This window comes from Zophobas morio, unplaced genomic scaffold, assembly GCF_036711695.1.
Source record: "Zophobas morio isolate AGI-343-1 ecotype UQ-CSIRO unplaced genomic scaffold, CSIRO_AGI_Zmor_V1 ptg000014l, whole genome shotgun sequence".
NCBI lineage: Eukaryota > Metazoa > Arthropoda > Insecta > Coleoptera > Tenebrionidae > Zophobas > Zophobas morio.
Window position 1 is genome coordinate 9,099,524 of NW_026972119.1, and position 25,861 is coordinate 9,125,384.

At 35.0% G+C, this 25,861-nt stretch overlaps 2 protein-coding genes across 2 annotated transcripts in view; one reads left to right on the forward strand and one right to left on the reverse strand.

Annotated features, from left to right (window-relative positions):
• The window catches only part of Su(var)3-3 (Suppressor of variegation 3-3), a 597,292-nt gene that overhangs the window by 349,076 nt on the left and 222,355 nt on the right, over nt 1-25,861 (reverse strand). The window lies entirely within an intron of this gene.
• On the forward strand, nt 1,974-6,381 carry LOC135129262 (toll-like receptor Tollo). Its single transcript, XM_064056422.1, has one exon. The coding sequence runs from the start codon at nt 2,082-2,084 to the stop codon at nt 5,880-5,882; it is 3,801 nt and encodes a 1,266-aa protein (XP_063912492.1). The 5' UTR covers nt 1,974-2,081; the 3' UTR covers nt 5,883-6,381.

Consider the following 25,861-nt stretch of genomic DNA (forward strand, 5'->3'; position numbering starts at 1 on the left):
GACATTATCGGAACAATTGATATCGCGCATACATACCAGTCCTTCACGTTCTACCGTAGCGAGAATATCAATCTGTCTAATCAATTTCTCTCCGCAAATGGTGTTCGATGAAAATTAGAAAATCTCCCGGTGGCAGGCCATTACGGGCAACGGGTGGTGGTCGGGAGCGGTTCGTATTGAAATATTATCACCCATTACGGCTATCTTAACTAGCACCTATTCATTTACTTTATTTAACGCGGGGATGTTTTAATATTCTTTTAAAGATGGCTTTTTCGTGTTGCTGGATTCCTTCAAGCTCGTTATTAATTGGGCAATAACGCGTCTCACTACGAATCGCCGTGTTTCATTGCGGTACGCCGGCTCGGCCACATTTGCGCCTGTCTTGCTCACTTTCGGTTTGTCTAGCGAAGGTACTAAGTTCATTTATCAACACCAATCGCCGCGAATTAAAACAACGATTTGGAAAATGTGCGACTACAATTTTTTTTAAACGTTTTCAGGCTATTTATTCACTGAAGACAAGAACAGAATGAGATAAAATAATAATAACAATAACAATGTTTATTTTTCCAACAGGTGCACGCCCCAGTGACAGAAAAACTAAAATAATTAATTCAAAGTGACCAAAAATAAATACATACATACTTCTATGGGTCAATGCCCAATATTAGAGAAAGAAATAATAATAATAATGCTAAATGAGTATATTTATTTAGACATATAATATTTGTCAAGTGTCTACAGCATCTATAAATAATTCCCAAACTTCTAAATGCAGCACCCGTAATAGAATTTATATGACTCGTAAAACTTAGATCCCTGCCAAAAATAATACCCAGATCATTGACCGATGTTCTACACTTATTGATCCTATAGTGATAATTAATTGTATTAGCTGACTTCGAGAATGACACGTTTATCATATTTAGCGTTAACTGAATCTCAATGCAGCAGTTTCAAATTATATTAATCACTTCCGACAGAGTTTTTAGTTGAAAATAGAATAGTACATGTAACATGTAAGTATGTCATTATATTCGTAATTTAATGCTGTACAAAAATATTTTGCACTAAATTAAGATTCCTTCTTCAAGCTAAAAACGACAGCGTTTTCAGAATTTCAACATTTCTATCCGTTCGCAAGATATAAGTTCGTGAAGTTTTATCTGGGGCACCTATGTGGGCATAGGCGCAACGAAAGAAAGTAATTGAATTCTCCAACACAGTTTTCTTCTGAGTAAATTCTAAGAAGATCAAATTTGTTTATTTTTTGACAATGGACAATAATGTGTGGGTAATGTGTCCAGTATTTGATTATATAAAATTGTAAGAGAGTAGATTAAATGATTATGAAAAGTAGGTACAATACTCTCAAGCCGTTTTTTTATTATTATTAATAATGTTTATCGCATCCATGTTTTTTGATAAGACACAGAGAACAATCATCTATTTATAAAGAAATATTACAGCTGTTCCAGTCGAGCCGAGATTTTAATTAGACGATAAACAGCAAATCGTTTTCTAACCTGGCGTTTAAATCTCCACCCACACTAAACATCGCCTAATCATGTACCTACTGAATGATGGATATTCTACAACGCTGACCCGTCATATAGTTTATTAGAAGATTCACACTTTATTTTTAATAGGTTTCAGCACAAGTAAGAGAGTCGTTAAACTAATTAAGCGAATTGGATGTTTTTTGCAGTTGCAAATTTGGCCGTGCATATTATCACATTTTGGACGAGTTTTTGGAAAGGTTCGTGGGTGGCGTTGCCGAAAACGGCCGCGATAAGAGCCGCGATCCGGGCGACTTGAACGGGCAATCAGACGGAAAACTCGGCGCTGCCTGAAAAACGCATTGCCGGAGTTCACAGTTTTTTCAGTATACCTCCGAGTCGGTCTATTCTTGACTCGGCATTAGCAAAGAGCGGGGAGAAGCAGCACCGGCGGAGAGGCGAGGAAAGAGTGGCCTTGTGCGAGGGCCCGCAGTCAAGCACCGAGCCCCGGTCGAGGCGGACACGGCATGCGAGAAGCCATCCGAACGTACGATGGTGTAGTTCCTGGCACTTCGAGCGATGGGCACCACGGTGGTGTGTGCGGTGTTATTCGGCGCCGTCTTCGGCGTCCTGTCGGCGTCGCTGAGCAAGGCGCTGCGGTACCAAGCGCCCGACGAGTGCAAGTGGGTGGTTGTGGACAGCGGCACCGAGGACGACGTCGCGCTCGTCTGCCGCCTGCAGACGATCAACAGCGAGCTGGAGAACACCAACTTCAGCGTGATCCAGCCCCAGCACACGGTGCGGCTGCGGCTGGAGTGCAGTGACGCCCTCTTCTTCCAAAGTTCCTTGAGCGCCGGCAGCTTCAAGCCCCTGGTCGAGCTGCGCGAACTCTCGATCGAGTACTGCAAGATCGGTAACCTCTCCGACGGCGCCTTCCGCGGCCTGAAGGAGCTGAGGAACCTCACGGTGCGGACCCACAACACGGATTGGTCAGCCATGACCCTGGAAGTGTCGCCGAACGCGTTCACGGACGAGTTGCGTTTACTCGAGCGGCTGGATCTCGGTGAAAATAACATGTGGAGTTTGCCCGACGGTGTGCTGTGTCCTCTGTACGCGCTGGAAGTGCTTAATTTGACCCGGAATCGGTTGCGCGAAGTGGCCAGTTTTCGGTTCACTCACAATCCGTCGGAAAGCTGCGGGGCCAACTTGAGGCTCCTCGATCTGTCACGTAACAACATCGACAGGCTACCATCGAGTCAATTTTCTGCACTGTCACGCCTTCAAAAGCTCTATCTTCAAGGAAACGGCCTCACACATTTGGCAGATCGTGCTCTCGAGGGACTCGTGGCACTCAACGTACTCAAGCTCTCCGACAACCGTTTAGTCAGTTTGCCGCCTGAGCTGTTCTCCGACACGAAAGATATCAGAGAGATGTATTTGCAAAACAATTCCATAAACGTCTTAGCTCCGGATCTTTTTAGTGAACTGACGCAACTGCTAGTACTCGACTTGTCGCACAATGAATTGACGGCCGATTGGATTAACGCAGCGACGTTCGCCAGATTGGTTCGCCTCGTTGTTCTCGATATTTCACACAACAGAATAACCAAACTAGAACAGTCCGTCTTTAGAAACCTAATTAGTCTCCAGATTTTAAGACTGAACGACAACTTCATCGAAGCGATACCCGAAAACACCTTTTCTGCGCTTTATAATCTACACACGTTAATTATCTCCAACAACAAACTAACAAAAATCGACAGCGATACATTTAACGGACTTCACGTGCTCTCACTATTGTCGCTAGACAATAACAAAATATCTTGGATACATCACGAGGCATTGAAAAACTGTTCCAGTTTACAGGACCTTCATCTTAACGGTAATAAATTGATACAAGTACCGGAAGTACTACACAACGTACCAATGCTGAAAACATTAGATCTCGGAGAAAATCACATTGACGTGATCACAAACGAAACATTTCGCGAAATGAATCAGATGTACGGCTTGAGACTGACGGAAAACAACATCGGTAACATTACGAAAGGGGTTTTCGACAAAATGTCGTCGCTCAAGATACTGAACCTTTCTCGCAATAAAATACAGAAAGTAGCGGCAGGTGCGTTCGATGCCAACGCCAACTTGCAAGCGATTCGACTAGACGGCAATTACTTAACGGACATCCAGGAATTATTTGCCAAATTACCGAGTTTAGTGTGGCTGAACATATCAGACAATCAGCTGAAATGGTTCGACTATGCCCTAATACCGACCGGTTTGCAATGGCTCGACATTCATTCCAATCAGATAGAGGAATTGGGCAATTACTTTGAAATCGAATCAACCCTATCTCTGAGCACGTTCGACGCTAGCGCGAACAAACTAACCGAAATAACCGGAAGTGCTATTCCTAACAGCGTGGAAGTGTTGTTTCTGAACGACAACCTAATTTCGAAGGTCCAGTCGTACACGTTTTTCAAAAAACCGAATCTGACGCGCGTGGATTTATTCGGAAATAAAATCACAAGCTTAGATCCGAATTCGTTACGAATTTCGGCGGTTCCGCCTGATAAGCCGCTGCCGGAATTTTACATTGGCGGTAATCCGTATCAGTGTGATTGCACGATGGAGTGGCTCCAGAAAGTGAATATCGGTAATCGAGCTCGGACTCAGCCTAAATTGGTCGACTTGGAAAGCATTTATTGCCAGTTGTTGTACAATCGAGGTAGAACGTACGTTCCCCTCGTGGAAGCGGCACCTTATCAGTTCCTTTGTACTTATGAATCACATTGTTTTGCATTGTGCCACTGCTGTGATTTCGACGCCTGTGACTGTGAAATGACGTGTCCGACCAACTGCACCTGCTATCATGATCAATCTTGGTCGGCCAACGTCGTCGATTGTTCCTCCGGAGGGTACATCACCAAACTCCCCGAACAAATACCGATGGATGCAACTCAACTGTACTTGGACGGAAACGATTTGCGCTCGTTAAATAGTCACGCATTCATCGGTCGCAAAAGACTTAAAATTTTGTTTTTGAATAATTCCAACATAGAACTGATCCAGAATCGTACTTTTAACGGTCTCAAGGACTTGGAAATTGTGCATCTCGACGAGAACAGAATTGGCGAACTGCACGGGTTCGAGTTCGAAGGGCTCGACAGTTTACGAGAAATTTTCTTGCAGCACAACAGGATAACGCATATAAGCAACACCACCTTTCTAGGATTGCGGCAGCTGCGAATCGTCAAGTTGGACCACAACAGGTTGCACTTGTACGACGTGTGGCAACTACCTACGACCATGATCGAAGTGACTTTGGCGTATAATCCTTGGTCCTGTGAGTGCGAATTTAGCGAAAAATTGCGGGAATGGATGGTGCGTGGCGACGTGGTTTCGGATAGCGCGAACGTGCGTTGTGTGTTCAATACGACCGAAATCGACTACTACAGTGAGGACATGTACGCGGACAATCCAGACGTCGGATTTTATGTGAGTCAAGAGAACGGTACTTTGTGTACGGGCGCCGTGAACATCGACAACAGCATCAACGGCAATCTAACGGCCACGAAAACCATCATCCAGAGACAAATAATCCAAGACTACTTGCCGCTGTTAGTGATAACTTTGGCCGTCTTCGCCGTGATCATAATCGTGACCCTGCTCTTGTTCATTTTCCGGCAGGAGGTGCGCGTCTGGCTCCATTCGAAATTCGGGGTGCGGCTCTTCCACAGGTCGTCGGACCTGGACCGCGACGACAGGGACAAATTATTCGACGCTTTCGTGAGTTACAGTTCGAAGGACGAGGCGTGGGTCGCGGAGGTGCTGGCCCCGGCGCTGGAGCCCAACTACAAGCTGTGTCTGCACTACCGCGACTTCCCCGTGGGCGCCTTCCTCGCCGACACCATCGTCCAGGCCGTGGAGTCGTCCAAGCGCACAATCATGATCCTGTCGGAGAACTTCATCAAGTCCGAGTGGTGCCGTTTCGAGTTCAAGTCTGCCCACCATCAAGTTCTGCGCGACCGCCGCCGACGGCTCATCGTGGTGCTGCTCGGCGAGGTGCCGCAGAAGGACCTGGACCCCGACATCCGGCTGTACCTCAAGACCAACGTGTATCTGCAATGGGGCGACAAGCTGTTCTGGGAGAAGCTCAAGTTCGCCCTGCCCGACGTACCGAACAACCAGCGGCATCGGGGCTCCGTGAGGGGCCCGCACGTGCATCACCACGTGCACCGGCATAGCGCACGGGCCCAGGCGCCCAATCCTCCGAGCGGCGGTGTCGGAGGCGGCGGTGGTGGTGTCGGCGGCGGCGGCGGCGGCGGCGGAGGAGGAGGTGGTGGCGGCGCGACGCGGACTGTAGCCATCCACATTTGACAGTGATACTGTTTTATGTCAACCAATTATTGTGATACTACGTAATACAGACTGTGAGTGCAATGTGAGTGCCGGATGTGATAGTCAATTTCCGGGGGTGTGAGTGCGCGCGTGTGACGGCCGGACTGACTTGAGCAAGAAGCCGAGAGAGAATTGGCGAGTGCTTGAATGTGTGGACCCCGGACCACTCCGATCCTGCGACGGAGTCTAACACTTGTTGCTGTATATAAGGACTTGTATAGCTAAGTATGTTCAAAACTGTATGTAAAGCTGTATATATTTATATATTTTTATACCCGGTATTTATTGTTGTAAGTTGTTTTTTCAACACTTTCTGCGTTACTTGCCAATTTTACTTCTTTTTTGTGTAATTATTTAAATCTACATTCCATTAAAGAACATGCCGTAATTTGTAAGTAAATTTTATTTATAAAATAACTTAGTAATGCCTTTTCTACTGTCAATGTAAAATAATAAAATCTGAACAGCGACTTTTTAATCAAGTGTTTTATTTCTTTATGATCTGCTCAACATCCCGCTGGGGAAGATAAGTTCTTTGAAATATTCTTTTTGTTCTCAGGAAAATCACTAAACAACGAGAATTATTATCGAATTAAAACCAGTGTTGCCAAATCTACAATCAGCTGAGTCATTAAAACTTTGGGTGCTTTTTAGTGTTAAAAGTATGGTCTGTTCTGGTAAAAAATTCTAACTGAAAATTATTAATTTTGGGAAAATGAAATCGAAAGTTGTCAAAATTTTAGTTGCCTAGTGTATTTTACAAAATAAGAAATTACAAAATTAAGTCGTCATATGTTTCCTTGCTTACTCATGCATATTATTGCTTAATGTACGCAGTTTGTCATTTATTCATGTTCGCGTTAATTATTATGTTTCGGTTCTTGTAAAGTGTAAATATTTTTAACAAAATATAGGAATCGCTTCTAAAATAATGTGAAAGTTCTACACAAATGCCACTTTTTACTAGTGACGGGAGACCTTTTTTTTTAAATAATGATTTGTGCCGTACTTTTCTGAAAATTAATTTATTTATTAGTCCTCTACTGAAAATTGTTTCTTCAAATGATAGTGTATTTTTTCAGTTTGTAACATCCGGCCACTTTGTAGAATTGTTTTCATGTCTTTCATTAAAAAAAAGGGACATACTTTAGGTGGAAAAATTTTTCACATGTTTACAATGTACATATTACATAAATTCAGACATTTTCGCTTCTAGAATTCTACAAAATTATTTTAATGTTAAAAAACAATTATAGAAAAGAGTGTCTTACAATAACTTCTTGACTCAGTTATGTGTCAAAAAAACGTCACTCTTCTCCGAAATATTTTCTGGACTATTGACACAAATAATTATCCTGCATGTATGCATCAGTGTCTAATGTGTCGAGCAACTCCTTCCACTATTTTTACTATAATATATCTCGCAAGCAGCAAATTTCTAGATTATCGATAAAATCAAAAATCAACTGTCTCAATAATCGAACAGAAGTGGGTGTATATTTGCTTTATACATATTTTGTAAGAGTTTTTTTTCATTTTAACTACGACCACTTCTTATTTAATTAAGTATTTACTTCTGAGAATACGTATAAGAAACGATCAAAAACGGTCTAATTAAGTTCTTGACATAAGTTTATAAATGAGCGTTTCTAAATCTGAGTACCAGTAACAGTAGGTATAATGCTTTCAAATAACGGCAAATAATCGTTAAAAAAATGATGTAATAACAAAATAACAAACGACTCACTCTAGCTAATAGATTAAAACCGAATACAGTACCTCTACCGTAGAAGCAGCATGGATGAGTTATGAAAACCTGGACAATATTCAGGTAGGGTTTATGACAGTTATTAAATTAATGTGACAAACACGTTTATGGTTAAATTTGTAAATAACTGTTGCACAACTTCCGATTTTATTACAATGACGCTGACATTCTTCCTCGTAACTTATAGTAAATTTACGATGCGAAATGTAAAATAAAAACGTAAGTAGACGCGCCCACCAAAATAAAATATAAATAAAAAAGACGTCCCCCTTGCTGTCAAAAGTAATAATCATGAATAAAGTAACAATAAAATAAAACAAAATAACTGTTTTCGTTCCTGCTTTCCATGCATGACGTTAACAACATGTCTTCGTCCAAGTTCCACAAGAAAACATCCGTTCACACTTTATGGTGTTATAAACGAACCATGGTTTACGTTTATGGGATACGGGGATTTCTCCACAGTCAGGGAGAAACAACCGAAAGTTGTTTTTTCTGTTAATAAATATGGTAATAACAGGCAGCCAATAAAAATTCTAATCGTTAACAATAATTCATAATTTAATGAAGCATCCTCGCCTATAAATTAAATAAAATTTAGAAATATTCCACCGAGACATTACATTACGTGGACGCCACAATAAAATTAATGATGCAGACAACCCACTAACAAATTATTCAAACAATTCTGATACAACTAGTTAATCAGTAATTTCGAAAAGTCATTTCAAAAGATTAAGTAGGCAACATAACTATGCATAACCGTACTAACAGGATAATAGCTGCTTAAAATTGTTGTGTAGTGCGGTTTTTATATTTTGTTTATTTTTGGGTACAAAATTTTATAAACAAATTTTTAATTTCACCTTAACGGTAGTTAAGTAGTATTCATTAATTATGTGTTTAAAAGACCATTAGCGCTACATGGATCAAATTTGTTTTTAAAAATGCCGACATTGTTTTCAATGCTTTGATGTAAAAATGCAGAGAAGATTAATTGGCTACAGTTGCTTATAACATAGTGACTTTTGCACTTAACTGAAGATAAAATCTTGCGACTAGTGGCAAAATAATTTATTTAATGCATTGCTAAATTGTTAAATTTTTTTATGACACTCACTAACGTGCAAAAATTAATATTAGCACGAGACGACTAAACAACAATAATTAGTAAGTAAATTTTGAGGTGTAGGTCATGTTACCGTTTTTACTTTACGAAAAAGAGTTAAAATAAAGACTCAAACGAGCTTGTTTCATACGTTTGAATCTGAATTACGAAAATTTGTAAGGCTTTAAAACAACAAAAACAAAAAATAGAGATCCTTAATCGTCAAAATATTACATACATTTTTTCCAAGTATACGAAGTTCGGATTTTTTTACAACATTGTAGTGCTAATTTAATTTAATATTCCCTTTGTGACAGTGTAATATAATTAAATACAGAATAAAATTGCAATTCTTATTTATCAAAATTAACAGTTATTATGTACATTAGGGTGATTCAAAAAAAAAAAATAATTTTTTTTTTCGTGCAAAGAGGTTCAAAAGTTTCTTTTCAACGTAAAAAAATACCAGTTAAAATTTGAGCTCTTAATATTAATATTAAGACCGTCCGCATCGCGTTTTTCTATTTCCCATAAGAATAACATGGGAATAGTAATTTACACAACTAGTTCGGGATAGCCTGCTTCCCGCATGAACGCTTGTTTGCGGCACGACCGAAGGGAGTGCCGCATTTGCGTGAATGCGGGAAGCAGGCTCACGAACGTGTTGTGTACAATATTTTTTGCAACGAATAAACCTTTAAACTGAAGAAATTAACTGTGAGTTATTTATAAACAATGGCGCCGTCAACACATCACAATGTTGACACTACGCGAGTATTTTAAGGTTACCATGGCAACGGGAAGTTAAAATGCACGTGTGCGGGAAGTTCGAACTCCCGCACCCTGGTGAATGCACGAAAGCCATCAAAAAAGATCATGAGTGCAAAAAATTTTTGTTTGCACCTTCTGATTTTTATTGCTAGCCCGTCGTGTGTCGTGAAAAAAATTCAATCACATATTTTTATAGAGAATTGAACGCTCTACAAAAAGTGTCTCCTATGATTGTGCGAGAAACCTGATAGTTGAAGAGTTATTTTAGGCTAAAGTTAAATTTATCCAAATTTTGACGTTTTTGATGCATTACAATAAATTTGATGGTCTTATTGGAATAAATCACCACAAAAATTTATACACATTTTAAATTTAGTTTTTTAAACAGTAATTGTTTATAATTTTATGCTATAATAAGGCCAGTAAAACTCTTTCCGAACATTTTCAGCATCAGTGGGTTAAAAAATCATAGTCAGGTTTCTCGCAAAATCATAGGAGACTCTTTTTGTAGAGCGTTCAATTCTCTATAAAAATATGTGATTGAATTTTTTTCACGACACACGACGGGCTAGCAATAAAAATCAGAAGGTGCAAACAAAAATTTCCCCATGTTATTCTTATGGGAAATAGAAAAACGCGATGCGGACCGTCTTAATATTAATATTAAGAGCTCAACTTTTAACTGGTATTTTTTTACGTTGAAAAGAAACTTTTGAACCTCTTTGGCACGAAAAAAAAAAATTTTTTTTTTTTTTTTGAATCACCCTAATGTACATATATATTTTTGAGCTTAATATTTTCTCAAAATTAACTGAACTGAATTCAGAATTTAAAAAATACCTGTAATCCTGACAAGAAAACTTCTTTCAATTCAATTCATTTTGGAGGCTTAAATATGTTTTACAATAATTTTTGAAGTACGGGATCATTCGAAAATTTTGAAACAGAAGTTACTCGAGTTTAAAGAATCTAAATTGTTTATAGTATTGTGTTTTTAAACAAACAATAGTCAAAATTAATGGAGACTCTACCTTCTGATAAAAAATGACGGATAAGCTAGCTCAACGCTACGTTGTTAAGAAGGCTCTGAAGAACTCGAAAAAATTGGTTAAAAAGATCCCTGCAGCAAATTTTTCAAAATATTAAACTTGAAAGTTGAAAAATTAACTTCATAATTCTGATTTGTTTTAATGAACTAAATGTCTAATAGACTGTTACATAATTACTTATTAAAAATTTAATAATAATTTGCTAGAATGCGATCCATAACGTGATTTTTTATTGTTGACAGATGTCATTTTTGACAATTTTTTCGGAATTAAATTCACATTAAGACATATGAGAATTATAAAGTTAATTCTTCAATTTCGAAAATTAATACTTTCAAAAATTTGGTTGAGCGATTTTTTAACCATTTTATCAGTTCTATAGAGCCTTCCTAACAACACACCGTCGACCTGATCCGTCACTTATATAAAAAATAAAATTCCATACACGAAAAGTACGCAAGTAAATCACAGCACTCAACGAATTTAGAAATTTTTCTAAAAACCAAAAATTGTAAGCCAACACAATGCCTCAAAAGTGCAGTAAAAAAAAAGAAAAAAATTGACGCCTGTAACTTCACATCCTTTTTTTCACCAATTGCCATTTTGAGTGTTTATAACTAACATTTCATGGGTCATTTTTTCTTTTGAGATTTAAAATTCGTAAAAGTTTTTAATATTTTTGCGAAAATGTCAAATAATTTTGACTAGTTAGTTATTTAATTTAAACAGTTTTTTTTTAACTGGTTATAAAACTATTGAGATACTTCTAAAGCTTCGATATTTCTGGAGTTTACAATGGTGAAATTATTTCTTCTTGTAACATCAACTAGTAAATTTAGTTTTTCCTTTTTTGCATAGATTTTAAAAATAAATCAGAACAAATGCGTTTTGTTTTATGAGGAGGTTGAAATAGTATATTATTAGCCAAGGTTGCAGAGCCAAGCATTCTAGACCGAGCACAAATTAGAACCCGAGACGCGCAGCGTCGAGGGCTCTAAGTGCGAGGTCTAGAAGTGGCTTTGCAACCGTGGTTAATATACTATTTTTTTCACTAGTAGAAACCATAAGACAATAAACTGAAAAATAAACGTTCCATTTTTTGACACAACATGATTTTGTTTTGATTTCTAATCAAACTTAATCTAAATCTTCAACACAAAGAAAACCGTTTATATTTGTCGCTGAGTTAATCATTTTATCTTGTACCATCTACCAACTACCATGCGTTTACTCAAGTAATGTTTGTAGCACACATTTGTTCATTTTTTAAGAAATAATCACATCAAACATTGCGTACATAACCTCAATTTTTCTTTTTGAACCGGTGGTAGCAAAAGTTGAATTTGCTACCACTAAATGAGTCGACATTTGCATGCGTCCAGGCTGCTAGTGAAAAAACATTTTTTTGAGTGGTGTACATTTACTTTCTGACTAGCCGAATAAAAAGGAATAAGAGTTTTGCTAAGCATAGTCTGAAAGTAATTTCCATAACATTTTCTTCTTAATCAAGATATGTTATTTTGACACAACAAAAAAGAAGAAAAACAGAAAGTTACTTCTACGAAATACACTGGCGGATATACTGGGTGACTACTAATGATTGTGATTTTTGACAGGTTGGTAACATGTTCAAAATTTTGTGATGGCATACCTCAATGTCAAAATGAAATTTAGGTCATCTACTCATCAAATGTTTGTAAGGTGTGTTAGGCGCGCCCCTGCAAAGTTGACAACTGTGAATTGACATGTTAACATTGCTGCTAATAATTCATAAGTACCAACACAAAAATTTGCTTCAATTTCGTGTGGAAAAACTGACAAATTTTAAACGCGTTGGTGATGAATACAAGGAAAAAAGAAAAAAGAGTTTAAGGAAATTGTAATCCAAAACACTGTAATGGGTTCAAGAAAACAGTTTAGCTTGATCGTGGAGTAACATTATTTTTAACATAACTCCCTCAGACATGTCTGTACTCCACGTGCTACATGTGGGGATGTTACTAAGCAGCAAGTTTTGAAAATTGATCAAAATATATAAAAATTGTTATATATTATTATACCACATCGCTTATTGAAACCAACAATCTCAAAAACTACACTTTTAATACCCTACATTTAATGCATTACGAAATCTATTGTTTCCTGATGAAATTTCAATTTTGGAACTAAAATATGGTGACGCATATATTACCATAAATAAGTGATAAATCTTAAAGCGAATTTTAATCACACTATAGTTGAATATATTCAATGTTAATAAACATAACTTAAATTTTGAAATATGAATACGATCATACAAAGCAAATTCAATAAATATGTATGAATATGTGTGTGTCTTCACTTTAAAATTACTATTGACACGAGTTGCTAAAAAGAGGAAAAAATAGAGATGTGATTTAAATTAAATGTACAAAGCAACTAGGCAAATTTACGTGCGTTTAAAAATAAAGGAACAGATGTTTATTAAAAGTAGGCAGAAATTAATTATTTCGATCTTAAATAAAAGGCAGTGAACGGAATTAGCTTTACATTTTATCAAAACTAATTAGCATATACAAATTCCCTTTATTGCAGAAGGGTCCATTGTAACGAAGACTGGGATAATTAATTACCTTCAAAATTTTATAATAGTTATAAATATTTCCGGTATACCGTCCACAGTTCCTGTTGTGAATAAAATTATTACTCTAAAAAATGTAAAATATTTACCATCTTTTGTCTGTTAAACGGACAAGAACGGTATCCACATAATGTGCTAAAATAATTAATTAGGTACACAACTCGGGTTAAGTTATTTTCCGGCCGAGTCATTAATCCAACCGAGCTGCGACTTTTCGCAAAGCAGTACCTACGATCTTACGTAAAATTCATTTTTGGGCACGGCCAAAAGTATACAATTTTTCAAATTAATGTCTCCAAAGTTCAAATTAATTTTAGAGGACGTCACAACATCTCATTTTTATGATTATTAACGGCGCTTTTTATATTCAGCAATTTCTCTAAGCAACATTTTAAAATTGGCAATAAAAGTGAACACGTCTGATTATGCTGCGGCCATAAAATTGTCAGACACCCAAGTAACTAACTCCTCAATAAAATTACTTGGTTCTGAATCTGGTATAATTGGAACCTGATTGGTAAAGAATTTCTTTTGCTTGTAGGAATACGGACGGATCTTCAAAGAGCCAGTTGTGACAGGACCAGCCTGTTCTATACCTAATATATCATTAACGTAACTGACGAATTGGGTGCCGAAGACACGAAATCACGTGACTCACTTTTCTCGTGATTTTCGAAATTATTTCACAGGCCTGTCGCGAATTCAATATACCTAATTGAACGTCAATCACACGACCATAAATTACTTTAATCTCATTACGAATTCCGATTAGAAAAAACGTAGTGTTAACGTGAATAGTAATTTAATTGTAATGGCCAACGACTGTGTGAAAGTACCAGTCATTGTGGTCGTGCATTGTGCCTAATGTTTTTGCTACGGAATGTCTAATTAGCCATTCAATTGGTTCCTCTCGTTTTTAATCGGGCGTTACATTCGTGGTTCCTCTTCCGTCTACCTGGCGAAAGTTCTTTCCAGGGACAAGGGATGTATACTTTACTCTTAAATCATCCGAGAGGTGATAAGCTGTCTGCAAACTTTCGTGCAGGTGACGCCCCTTCCTTTGTTATTTCTCGGCTTGCTAATGTCATACAATGAATATTTGCACATTCAAATCTAGGTAGGTAAAAATACTTTCACACCTTCGACTTAATCGTGAATTGAACATTTCGAGTATGATATTTCACAGCAGAAGACCTTGTTTTCAGCGTAACAGATCTATAAGATGCAGACGCTGCACTTCATGCTCGGTCGCCCGTAACTTTCGATCCATTCGAACGTTCGACTCTATTAAGTTCAAAATCGACTACGAATTTATATGGTTATTACGATTCCTTCTTAATTAACAAACAACAATTCAATTAAATTCGGAACAGTCGCAGGATATCTTTAAAAATGGCGTTCTTCGATTTCTTCGATTGTTTATTAACACTAGATTTTTCAATCTATACAAAAAAATGTGTGCTTGTTTCGATTTAAGCACATGTAAAACAAATACGTTGTAAAAACTGTTTTTATATATTTTTTTACATTGCAGAAGAAAAACGATAACACATACATAGCTCGTACTCAAAAATTAAATACTGAACAAAACACCAAAGTGTGAGTGACTGACAGACAGACGGAAACGGGAGACCTATTTTTTCGTTCTCTAGGGGTCATGAAACGTCGAGAAAATATGAAAGTGGGCTACCGACGTTGTTCGCGTTTCTATAACATATTTGTATTTTTTGCCGTTGCTAATACAGAGGGTTTAAAAAAAAATAATGAAGAATCAATTAATTTTAGTAATTACATACCTAGGTATATCAAAAGTGGTTTATCTAATTTTTCCAAAATACTGAGAATACTTATATTTGGGGGCTAGAGGAGTGCATCTAAATAAAGTTTTTAAAGCAATGTATTTTTTTCTGCAATGCTATATGAATTAAAACCTCCTGTCATTTGATAAAAAGTCAGGGAAATAGTTTTATATGCCACCTTCATAGAACTTTTACTACAGTTATCTGTTTTCAATTTTGACAATACTGAAGCAGTGTTTTAGCAATGCCAGATAGATTTTTCCGTATTCTGAATTCTGAATTAAAATTATTCCTATTAGGGATCTGTTTTAGAAACTCGTTAATTCGTATTACTGTAAAAATCTTAGTCTGTTTAACTCAGTGATTTTTCTGCTGTAAAAAATTAAACTATTTGTCAGAAAATGTGCTTTTTTGTCACAGATTTTTTTTATTTAACTGGCAACAATTTCAAAGTTGGAATCACTCTATAATACAAGAGATGTTAGAAAGTTTCACATTCAGCCCAACATGAAGAATTTGACCGGGAGTAGATTAGATAAATTTAAAAAATATATTAGTAAAGAAGACAAACTGTTATTTAAGGGTCATATTTTGCTATAGTAATTATGCGCAAGTTTACTAAGAGCCATTTTTCATATTTTATGAACAATATGTTCAAAAAAACAGACATTATTTATCAAATAACCATGTCGTATGCGGTCCAGAATATGTTTCTATATCTCTTGTTTGAAGTAAAAGATCTAAAGAAGCATTTGCTAAAAACTTCTTTAAGTACTTAAAAAAAAAAACAAAAAAATATAAAGTACAATTTAAAATTTTAGTGAATGTTTTATCTTCCTAACAAGCGAAAGTCAATGTCAGGATCGTAGTAAATACTGAAAAGAAGAATAAAAATTTCATTGAAATTAACTACATTATTCAGATTTTTTTTTGAAGTAATCAATAGGGCAGTTTCTTTTAATGACGTACAAATAGTCGTTAAATCACGTAGCGACTTTTCAAAAGAAATTATATCTGCCATATTCTTTTCAACTACAACTAAACTAGTACCAAAAGCTTATATTATTATTTGTTTATAAACGTGAATTCTAAAACTACTTAGTTCTTGGAACACATTGACAACGTCGAAGATGCATGTTCACAATTTTATGTCCAACTTTATAAATCATTTAATCTGGCTATAACAAAACGCACAAAACTCTTATTCTTATAACTTATTCAAACAGCGTCGATCTCAATGCAAACGTCTAATTAATGAAGCATATAAAAAATACCTAGGTACTATGGAGGCATCAATTAGTGATCCAAAAAAGTTCTCGAGTTTCATTCTAACGAAAAAGGGTACATCGAGGATTCCAGCCGATATGGAGTATAATAATTAACAACAAACAACCTTCATTCCCAGCGGATATTGAAAATGGATTTGCTGAATATTTTAGCAGCATGTTTATCAAGTCTAGTCCACCAGATTTTTCTGTTCTCCCTAAAGCCCATTTTCAGTATGAAGATGCATATTACAGTGGATGACGTCTTAAAATGTTTAAAGCAATGTAAAGATATCTTCACAATCGGCATCGCTGGTGTTCCTTCTTTCCTAATTATGCACAGCCCTTTGCACAACCGCTTTGTATATTATTCAATTTAATTTTAAAAAACACTCGGTATTTCCACCTTTTATGGAAAGGAGCGTACGTTTGTCCAATTTTGAAAAAAGAAAGACAGAATAATCTTACCAACTGTAGAGATATCTTTTGTTATGAAATTTTGCAAAAGTTCTAGAAATGATTCTGTAGTGTGACATTCACAACTCAACCAAGCATATGATATCTTCTTATCAACACACAGTGTGATGTAATATACACAGACTTTACCAAGGCATTCGACCAAATCAATCATCTCATACTACTCGAAAAATTAAACCCTCAGGGTTTCACTAATTCATTAATCAAACGATACCAGTGATATTTGCACGAAAGATAACACCTTGTTAAATATAGAAATTTTATCTAAAAGCCTTTTTTCCATCTTCAGGTGTACCTCAGTGTTCTAATTTAGGCCCTCTAATTTTTCTCCTGTTCATCAATGATCTAGCGGATGTAGTAGTATGTAAAAAGATATGTTTGCAGATGATTTCAAATTATATACTGATATCGAATTGACATTCTTGCAATTTTGCTTACATCTTTTGTGTACTTGGTGTAAACACAACCGACTCATGCTGAATATTTCAAAGTGCAAAATTGTGTCATATTCTAGAAAGCAATTGATTATTCAATACGATTATAGCATTGACGGTGATTGAAAGATTAGAAAGCTTCAAAGATTTGGGAATAACTTTTGATTGTAAATTTACATTTGTGGAACATATTAGCGACATAATAGCAAAAGCTTTCAAAATGTATGGATTTGTTTTTCGAAATGGTCGTGAGTTCTCCAATCAGAACACTGTCAAAATTTTGTTCTGTTCTTTAATCAGATATCAACTGGAATATGGTGTTATTATATGGTCGCCAGTTTACGAAGTTCACAGAGTCAATCCGGAGGCTGTTCGGAGAAAATTTGTGAAATTTTTAGCCTTCATGGAAGATGGTCCTTCTCGTGGATTTAATCACGACATTCTACTAGAGAGACTTAACAATTCTTAGAGTGCTTCGCAACAATCTAATCATACGTTTTTTGTATAATCTTCTTAACAATGAGATATGTCGTAAAATTTTTATAATAATTAAGTTTATTTGTATGATTCCTGTAATTGGGGTGACCTGTTGAAATCTATAAATTATTATTATTATTATTATTTACTTGGAAAATATAATTTTACAATATAAGTTAACGATAAATGATACTGCGTTCCTTACCCAAGTAAAAGTATCACACGATATTTCATAGCATTATTCTTAGGTCTGTTATTATTTTTAGTGTATATAAATGATCTATCAAATAAAAGGAATTTATATTTTTGGTAAATGCGGCTGGCAATATACTTATATTAATTCCCGTTCGAGTGTAATTTCGGTTTCATATTTAGATTTCACACGCAGTTCCACCAGATGGTCACTACACTCATTTATGTAACGTTTTTAAACAACACAAATGTATGTATGTATTATGGAGGAATGCTGAAAACAGAGCATTAAAAATTATAAACGTTTCTTACGTTTACTTTTGGAATGTTTATTAGGCTTATACTTACGCTAATGAATAATACAAAGGGCTTAAAAATTCTAAATGGTATTCGATTTTGTTCTCTCTTAAAAGCTTAAAATACTACACGAAACTGGAAAGAATACACCATTGTGTTAAGTTCCTGTCGAAATTAAAACAATGCTTATACTTGTCACTTCATATGAAAATAAAAACAATTGCTTGGATGGAAAAACGCTTTTACCTTTATTTGTTCCTCTTTGTATATTTTCACCTATATCTTTCTAAGGACACGAATCGTCATTATTATTATTCATATCAGATTCAATTAAAGTCATATTTTTAAACTTTGAAAAGTTCCGGTATTCAGAATGTTGTAAAAAAAATTACCAACAGTACTAAAAACCACCGTTAGTCGCTGATAATTGAAACGGCAGCTAACGACAACAGTATTTGCATTTTAAATTGCTATGTGCAAGAAAAATGCTAACAAATACATACATGCTGTGTGTAGTAATTACAGTGTATACTCATATCAATTTAGATCAAATGCCTCAGATTCCATTTTGCATGCTAACAAGACGTTAAATATCACGGAAGTGGAAATAACTTCAAACAATGGTCTCGTCGGTAATGAAAGACTTTGTGAAGGAATGAGTGCCTCGCAAAAGTATTCCTTTCCCCCGTTAACTTTTAAATGCCTGTTTCTAGATAGTGAAATTTGGTAGAAGCAGACTATAGGTAGAGTGCAATATTTCTAACCTAACTTTAAGCTCGTTTTGAGCTTGTTACATTTAGCAATTTTTACATCAGCTGGGCAGCAAATGGAAGGTACTTAGGGACATCTCAACATTTTTTAACAACAGTGCATTGGCATTTTTTTAATAAATTAGCTGGCGGTAAAATCCCGTTATGCAATCGAGAGATTACAGGTATAATTATTTTATCGTTAAAAAAAATATGTATTTATTCACCATGACTATTTCACAAGCAAAGTGCCACTTAAACTTCAAACACATAAAAAAATCATTTGATTCAATCACGATTAATCGTTTTAACTACGATTGACTTTTCATGCATGCGTAATAATCCCTGGAATTTCAATGTCGATTAACTACCTTAAGATATCATAGGAGATAACGACGCAAATTTCAATTTTAAAATCATCTGTTGTTTCTACGGTAGTAATTATGGTAAGTAAGGAAAATTTTATTTTTAATAAACATATCATGAAGAAATAATTTCAAAAATAAGTGAAAATTTTCAAAATTGTGTGCATTTTCAGCAGTTCGAATCCACTTATGAAAGAAAGTTTGTTTTAAAAAGTTTACTGAATGGTCTTCTGAATGTGAAAATCAATAAATAAAAATATAAGGTCAGTTTTTTCATAATTTTATCAAAATATTTAATTGTATGTAATAAAATAGTAATATTAATACAATGTAAATCTACTATTGTTACACTTTCTTACCGTGCAGACTACGAGAATGGTTTCAGCATTTGAATACTATCAAGGTTAAAAATTGTACTGTTACAATCGACGGTATCATAAATATTGGAAATATATTATTCTGAATATTTAATGTCATTATTATTATGCGAGTATTTTTACGGACTGTCTAGTAATGGCAAAGTTATTAGAAAAGAACGCTTTTCTTGATTACCTGGAAATAAAACAATGTATTTTCCAAACTGAGGCGAGTCTGAAAAATAACAATTCGTTGAAAAATGTACTTTAATTTTTACTTTGCACATGAAATATTCCCTCAATGTTCCACCTTTCTTCAATCAATTATAACCCAGACAAAATTTTCATTTTTATGTGCCATTTTTCAAACTTTTTCAGTGAAAAAAAAGAACCATATACTTAAGTACTAATTATTTAAATTATATTACCGTATTTAGAATAATCAGCGTAAACCAACTTTATTTTGGAGATTTTTCGACGTATGTATAAATTTTTCCTAAATTTTGCAGTTTTGAGGAATTTTGACCCATGGTTAGAAATGAAATAGTCGATGTATACAAATGTTTCATAATTACATGCCTATCTCCCAGCTGGTTGTAAAATATGAAAAAAAAAGCTAAATTATCTATGCGGAGCTTCATTTTTGTGCCACAGCCTTTGTGTTAAATGGGTAATTTAGAAGACTTTTTCGAAACACCGAAGCGGCAACTAATGCAAATAAGCTTTGGTGCGTTATTTTGCAGGTAATTGTACACCTTCTGAAAAGTTGCGGTTGAATTTTAAGTAGCTACAAACACTATTTTATGGCGATAGATGTATTTTTAGTTAAAATTTAAGCTTCCGTTTGTAATTTAATTTAAATAATAAAAAATTCCAAAAATATTAATACATAAATTGACACTAAAAATTACATAGGAATTTACAAAAGTCTGGCACTAAAAAGTAACAACTGTCGCATTAAACACAACAAAATTTTGGCAGTTTTAATATCTAAAAAATTTAAAAACAGTTAATTACCTACATAAAATTTCGTTATTGAAAACTTCATCAAACCTGCACTATTCTCATTCAAGAAATAATTATGGTGGTAAAATTGCAATCCTTAATTACGGTACACTTTTTATATACGCGAGCATAATTAATAAAAACGGCAATGTGTGAAAAATTTGTCAAAATCGTATTGGTGAACTCGAGATTATTTTATTATAGAAATGACATCAACTTTCCGCCTACACAAGAATGGTAGAAAAATATTTAATCCAAACAAGAAAATTTCAGAATGAAATGTGATAGTTCATAATATTACGTATTTAAACCAAAATGTCACCGCAGTGATTACAAGTAACCGCAAAGTCATGTGTTATTTGCTATTAGTGTCTTTGACACTACAAACACCGGATTTAGATATGATGCTTTTATGAAATTTTTATCTGTTTAGCCATCGGTGACTAAAGAAGGAAGAGGAAGCGGATTTGGTTTATGTGTTCAGAAAACGGTACATATGTCATTTCGCATAAAATATTACCAAGAAACTAACGAAATTGCTGCTCGAAAGCAGTTACGCCCACTTTTGCAATATTTAGCCAAACATAGACTTGGGGAAGATGAGAAAGGTGGTGATAAATTAAATTATAAAGACCAAACGCACTAATTAATTCGTTGACTGTTCCGAGAAGAGCTGTGTATTTTTTCGAAAAGTGCATTGTTTCGTTTGAAAATAAGTAACAATGAATACCTACATATTGCTCGCAGGTAGGTTAACTATGGTCTATTGATCCACATCAAACGTACAAAAATAATGATCCCTCGGAGCGAATACCGAGCAAAAACAATTCAAAGGGGTATATCTAACCGGATGTTTCGAAAAAAATCAACTCCAGCGAAGAGCAAACGTTTTCAACATCGTTTAGGTTCTTACGGAGATTATCTAAACAGGAAACGCGGCGTTTATCATTCTGCATAGTTATTTTAATACAACTATACACAAATGCTGGAGTAAACTTGGAAGGTACGACGTAACTGTATATTTCATAATTTCTAGGTATAGCTGGTAAGCGGCATTCTATCTGAAGCTACGTTACACCTTTGAGATGCAACACTCGGCAATTTAACATCGATGCCACTAAGACATCGACGTCTACCGTACTAAATCCTGGATTAATACTATTAACACAACTTAATTAAGATCAGTCTTTCTACTTAATCATGTTTTCTGAACTGTTTAGTTTATTCTGATAACTAGCGAACTTTTTAATAACAAACTAATTTAATCGGGTTAAGCTCTAAAATAAAGTGGCACAAGTTGGGTGGACAAATTTCAAAAAGAGTTTGTGGAGATGATAATACAAAAAACTTCACAAATGTGTTTTATTTCTCATTAGTTGAAAAGAAACAATAATCGCAGCAGGAATTTTCGTTAGGATACCCTGTATAATAAAGTGGGAAAAGCACTTGAAAAAATGTAGAAAAATAGTAATATATTTAAAGAGCTGTTCGATCAGATCAATTCATTTTCCTCCCTGACGTTCTTAAAAAAAAGTGCAAATTTTGACTAATCAAGTTCGCGGCAATATTTACAAATATTGTAACATCTTTTTCCTCTCATTTTCAGTTAATCCCTCTACCTTTAATACATTTCCTTTAATTTACATTTTCACACAACCAAAAAATATGTCTGTTGGCTAGTTGTTTAGAAGGAATACCGCAAAGCTTTGTTGTATATTTCGAGCGACAGTTAGCAAAATTTTATGATGACGTCACCAGCTTCCTGATAAGGATAAATACGTATAGCGTAACACTAAAACAACAATTTTGTCAATAAAATAAACTATTTTATTATTTGGTAGTTTATTTCTTGACCGAATTCTTCGCAAAAAAAAAAAACAGAATTTCTTACATAATTTGGAATCTTTTTCCAAAAATTGACCCCCATATTTTTCTTATTATTTTACAAAATAAACAAAATCTTTTGACAAAATCGAACGATATCATGAGAGATATAGGTACCTATGAGAAGGACACTATGTAAAAAGGATAAATCTATACGACTTGCTGAGGTTTATAAAAAATACTAACAAAATTTCAATAATATTATTTCATTATCTAAAAGTGCATATAATGTGGTTCAACAACGTCAAAAAAGCAGGATTAGGAACATGAAACCTGTTTGAGTATTTTTGTGCATTATTATTATTAGTTTCCAAATTACTGAATTAATTTCAAAAGTAGTTTCCCGATTGTAGCTGTATGAGGCCATAAAATATGGAATGAGTTCAATAAAAAAGCATTCAGACAAGTTAATTTATCTTTCGGACGATCTAAGGTTTAAAACCATAGGCATTTTGGGTCCATTAAATTTATGACCTCCATAATTTTGGTGGTAACTAATTTTTATTATATATTTTGAAAATCGAGTAGAAACTATGTATATTTTCTACAAAACATAATCAATCAATTAGTAGAGATTTTAATGAATGAAATCAAATTTTCCCATTAAAACAAAATTTTATAAACACGCTCGAAAGAGTTTTTTTTTCTGAATTAATGATGCAAGTCAGTAACCAGTAATATTATTATTATTATTATTATTATTACTAATAAAAGATAAAGGGCAGAGGGCAAGCCCCGTTATGCCCGTGGAACTGTACAATTACAAACTTTTTAACAAATTATAAACTATCAAATTTTGATTTAAAAATATTAACATTACGACTCTGGACGACTTCCTCCTGTATATTTGACATTCAAGATTGCTCGTGTGGTGAATAATGTGAAAATAGCGTTTAATATTAGCGTTGTTAAATCTTTTCAAACGAGTGTTAATGATTTCAAACATCAAACCTAATGTGCAATTAATTATTCCGCCGAGTACGATAACAGAATATTTGTGTGAAGAAATCATTACTCATTTAAAGTCAACGCACATTGTTACAGTAACAAAGTAAAAGATGTGATAATATTAAAACAAAAGTCCTTCGTGTAATGGCGTGGTAAGTAATGATCTGTTTCACATGCGTGAATCAAAACCTAAGTGCAATATGAAGGTCAAGGGTTTCCGTTTCCAGGTAATGCAGTGGTCGTGCGTTGAATTTCCTGGCGTTTCGAAAGAGAGAGAACAGCTAACTTCTGACATACTTTTTGTACCATTAATCAGTGTGTATATGCAACTGTTGATGCGAATTACCCAAAAGGAGTTTTAATAAAGTAAGTGTAAAAGGTAAAATATAAAATTTTATATTGTCCTTCAAACGCAACCTTTATGTTAAAATGCTAATACACAATATTGGAATAACGCGTAACTACCATATCTTTAACCTTGTAGGTTTACTGTTCTTTGACGCTTTAGTGGAAAAAGATTAAGTTATCAAAATGATAATAAGTGCATACAATACCTGAAAATATCTTTTTTTTTTTTTTTATTGGTTAACGTTACCCAACAGGCCGGAGGCCCAATTACAGGGTAACGGGGGACATACACAACACCCAGAGCAGGGCGGGAATCGAACCCACGACCCAAGGTGTGGCAGGCAAGCGCGATGCTACCTAACCCACCCGGGTCCTTTTATTGCGTATATACGATTTTTCACCTCAACTGCCCTAGTAAAGTGGAGTCCTCCAAATAACGAATATTTACTTTGTTTACTAGTGATGATAATAATTTACTGCCCTCCGATTGTTTGGATGAATAGAATAAGATCTGCATTAACACATTTTGGAAACTTTTGGTCCTTTTGAACAACCAACTCAAAAGCAGCCAAGTATTTTTAATCATCACATTATAATCCTGAGTGGTTTATTGAAGGCTTCCAATAAGCACTTTTTCAATCAGAAAAATCAATGTTCATTATTTGGCGGACTTTAGTTTAACTGAGCTAGCTACGAATAGACACTATCCCAATATTTACAAGAAGATTGCAGGGGTGTCTCTAGTTTTTTTTATGAATTTTGTCTAAATTGTTATCGACTTATATTTAGTGGTCCCGAAAAATTTTGGATGCAAAAATCGCTGATTGGCATTCTTAATAAAAACTGACATTGTAAATTACTTTAAAATATGTCCGACTATGAGAAACAAGTAAATTAGCAGTGGCAACAAAAAATTCAAACCTTAAGTTTGAAAATTTGGTTTCGTAAAATTTTATTCATTTTATGGCAACCCCTAAAAGTACAAAAAAATATAGATGATACACGCCATAGTGAAAAAAAAAACTGATCTAAAGTACTTTGACAGAACTTTCCTCGCCTCTGGAGTATAATCGCAGAAATACAGCTTTTTAGAAAAATAAAAAACTTGATCGAAAGTTGTTTCAACAGAACTTCCCACGCACCTAAAATACAATGAAACATATTTAGTAGGGATGTACCGACTAGTGGCCGACCGGTCGGATAAGCCGACTATTCGGCCGTTTTTCATCGTCGGCTGCAGTCGGCGACTAGTCGGCTAAACAGCCGATCGGTCGGCTTGTTTTTATTGAAATTAAAATAGTATATAAAACAATTAAACCCGGTTTACAGAACCTCAATTAAATATTTAATTGCGATTTAATTTTTAACCCTGCGTTGAAGTACCATGTGACCGACTCTACGCCAATCAGACGTCGCTAATGGCCTTGTTAAATGCGCGATCAACTTAATCTCAGTTAAAATATTGTATAAACTGGCCCTAAAATGTGTTATTCTTTATTTTTGTACTGAGTTACTAAAAAAAATTAAATGTTAAAATTATCCAAACAAATTTAACACATTTTTTGGAAAACGAAGGAACTTTAGTTATTCCTTTTATTAAAATAGAACAAATCTTTAAGGTAGTCAGAGAAATAGAAAAAAAACACACTGTTTGTCGCATTTATAAACCGGTTTTAGCAAAGCCGAACAGTCGGCCGACTAGTCGGTTTTTACTGGCCGAACAATCGGCTAGTCGGTTAGTCGGCCAGACCTACAGTCGGTACATCTCTAATATTTAGCATTTTCGAATTGAGTTTTTTTTACCTAATTTTGTGATGACGTCATCAATATTTTTGCAAGAACACGTATTATCACCCTTCTAGGGGTCATGAAAGGTTGGGAAAACGTAAAAGTAGTGAGTCGGCCGATGGACTCGATTACTATACTTCCTTCGCTTACGTTCGGGAAGTAAAAATTTAAATTCGGCGAATTTTATTCATTTTTTATGAAACCCCTATAATTTAATTAAAGATATGTACTGTTGAAATACAGGTTAGGAAGTATAGG

Bases quoted from the DNA above. Each gene is read 5' to 3' on its own strand.
- LOC135129262 (XM_064056422.1), top strand. From the start codon at position 2,082: ATGGGCACCACGGTGGTGTGTGCGGTGTTATTCGGCGCCGTCTTCGGC.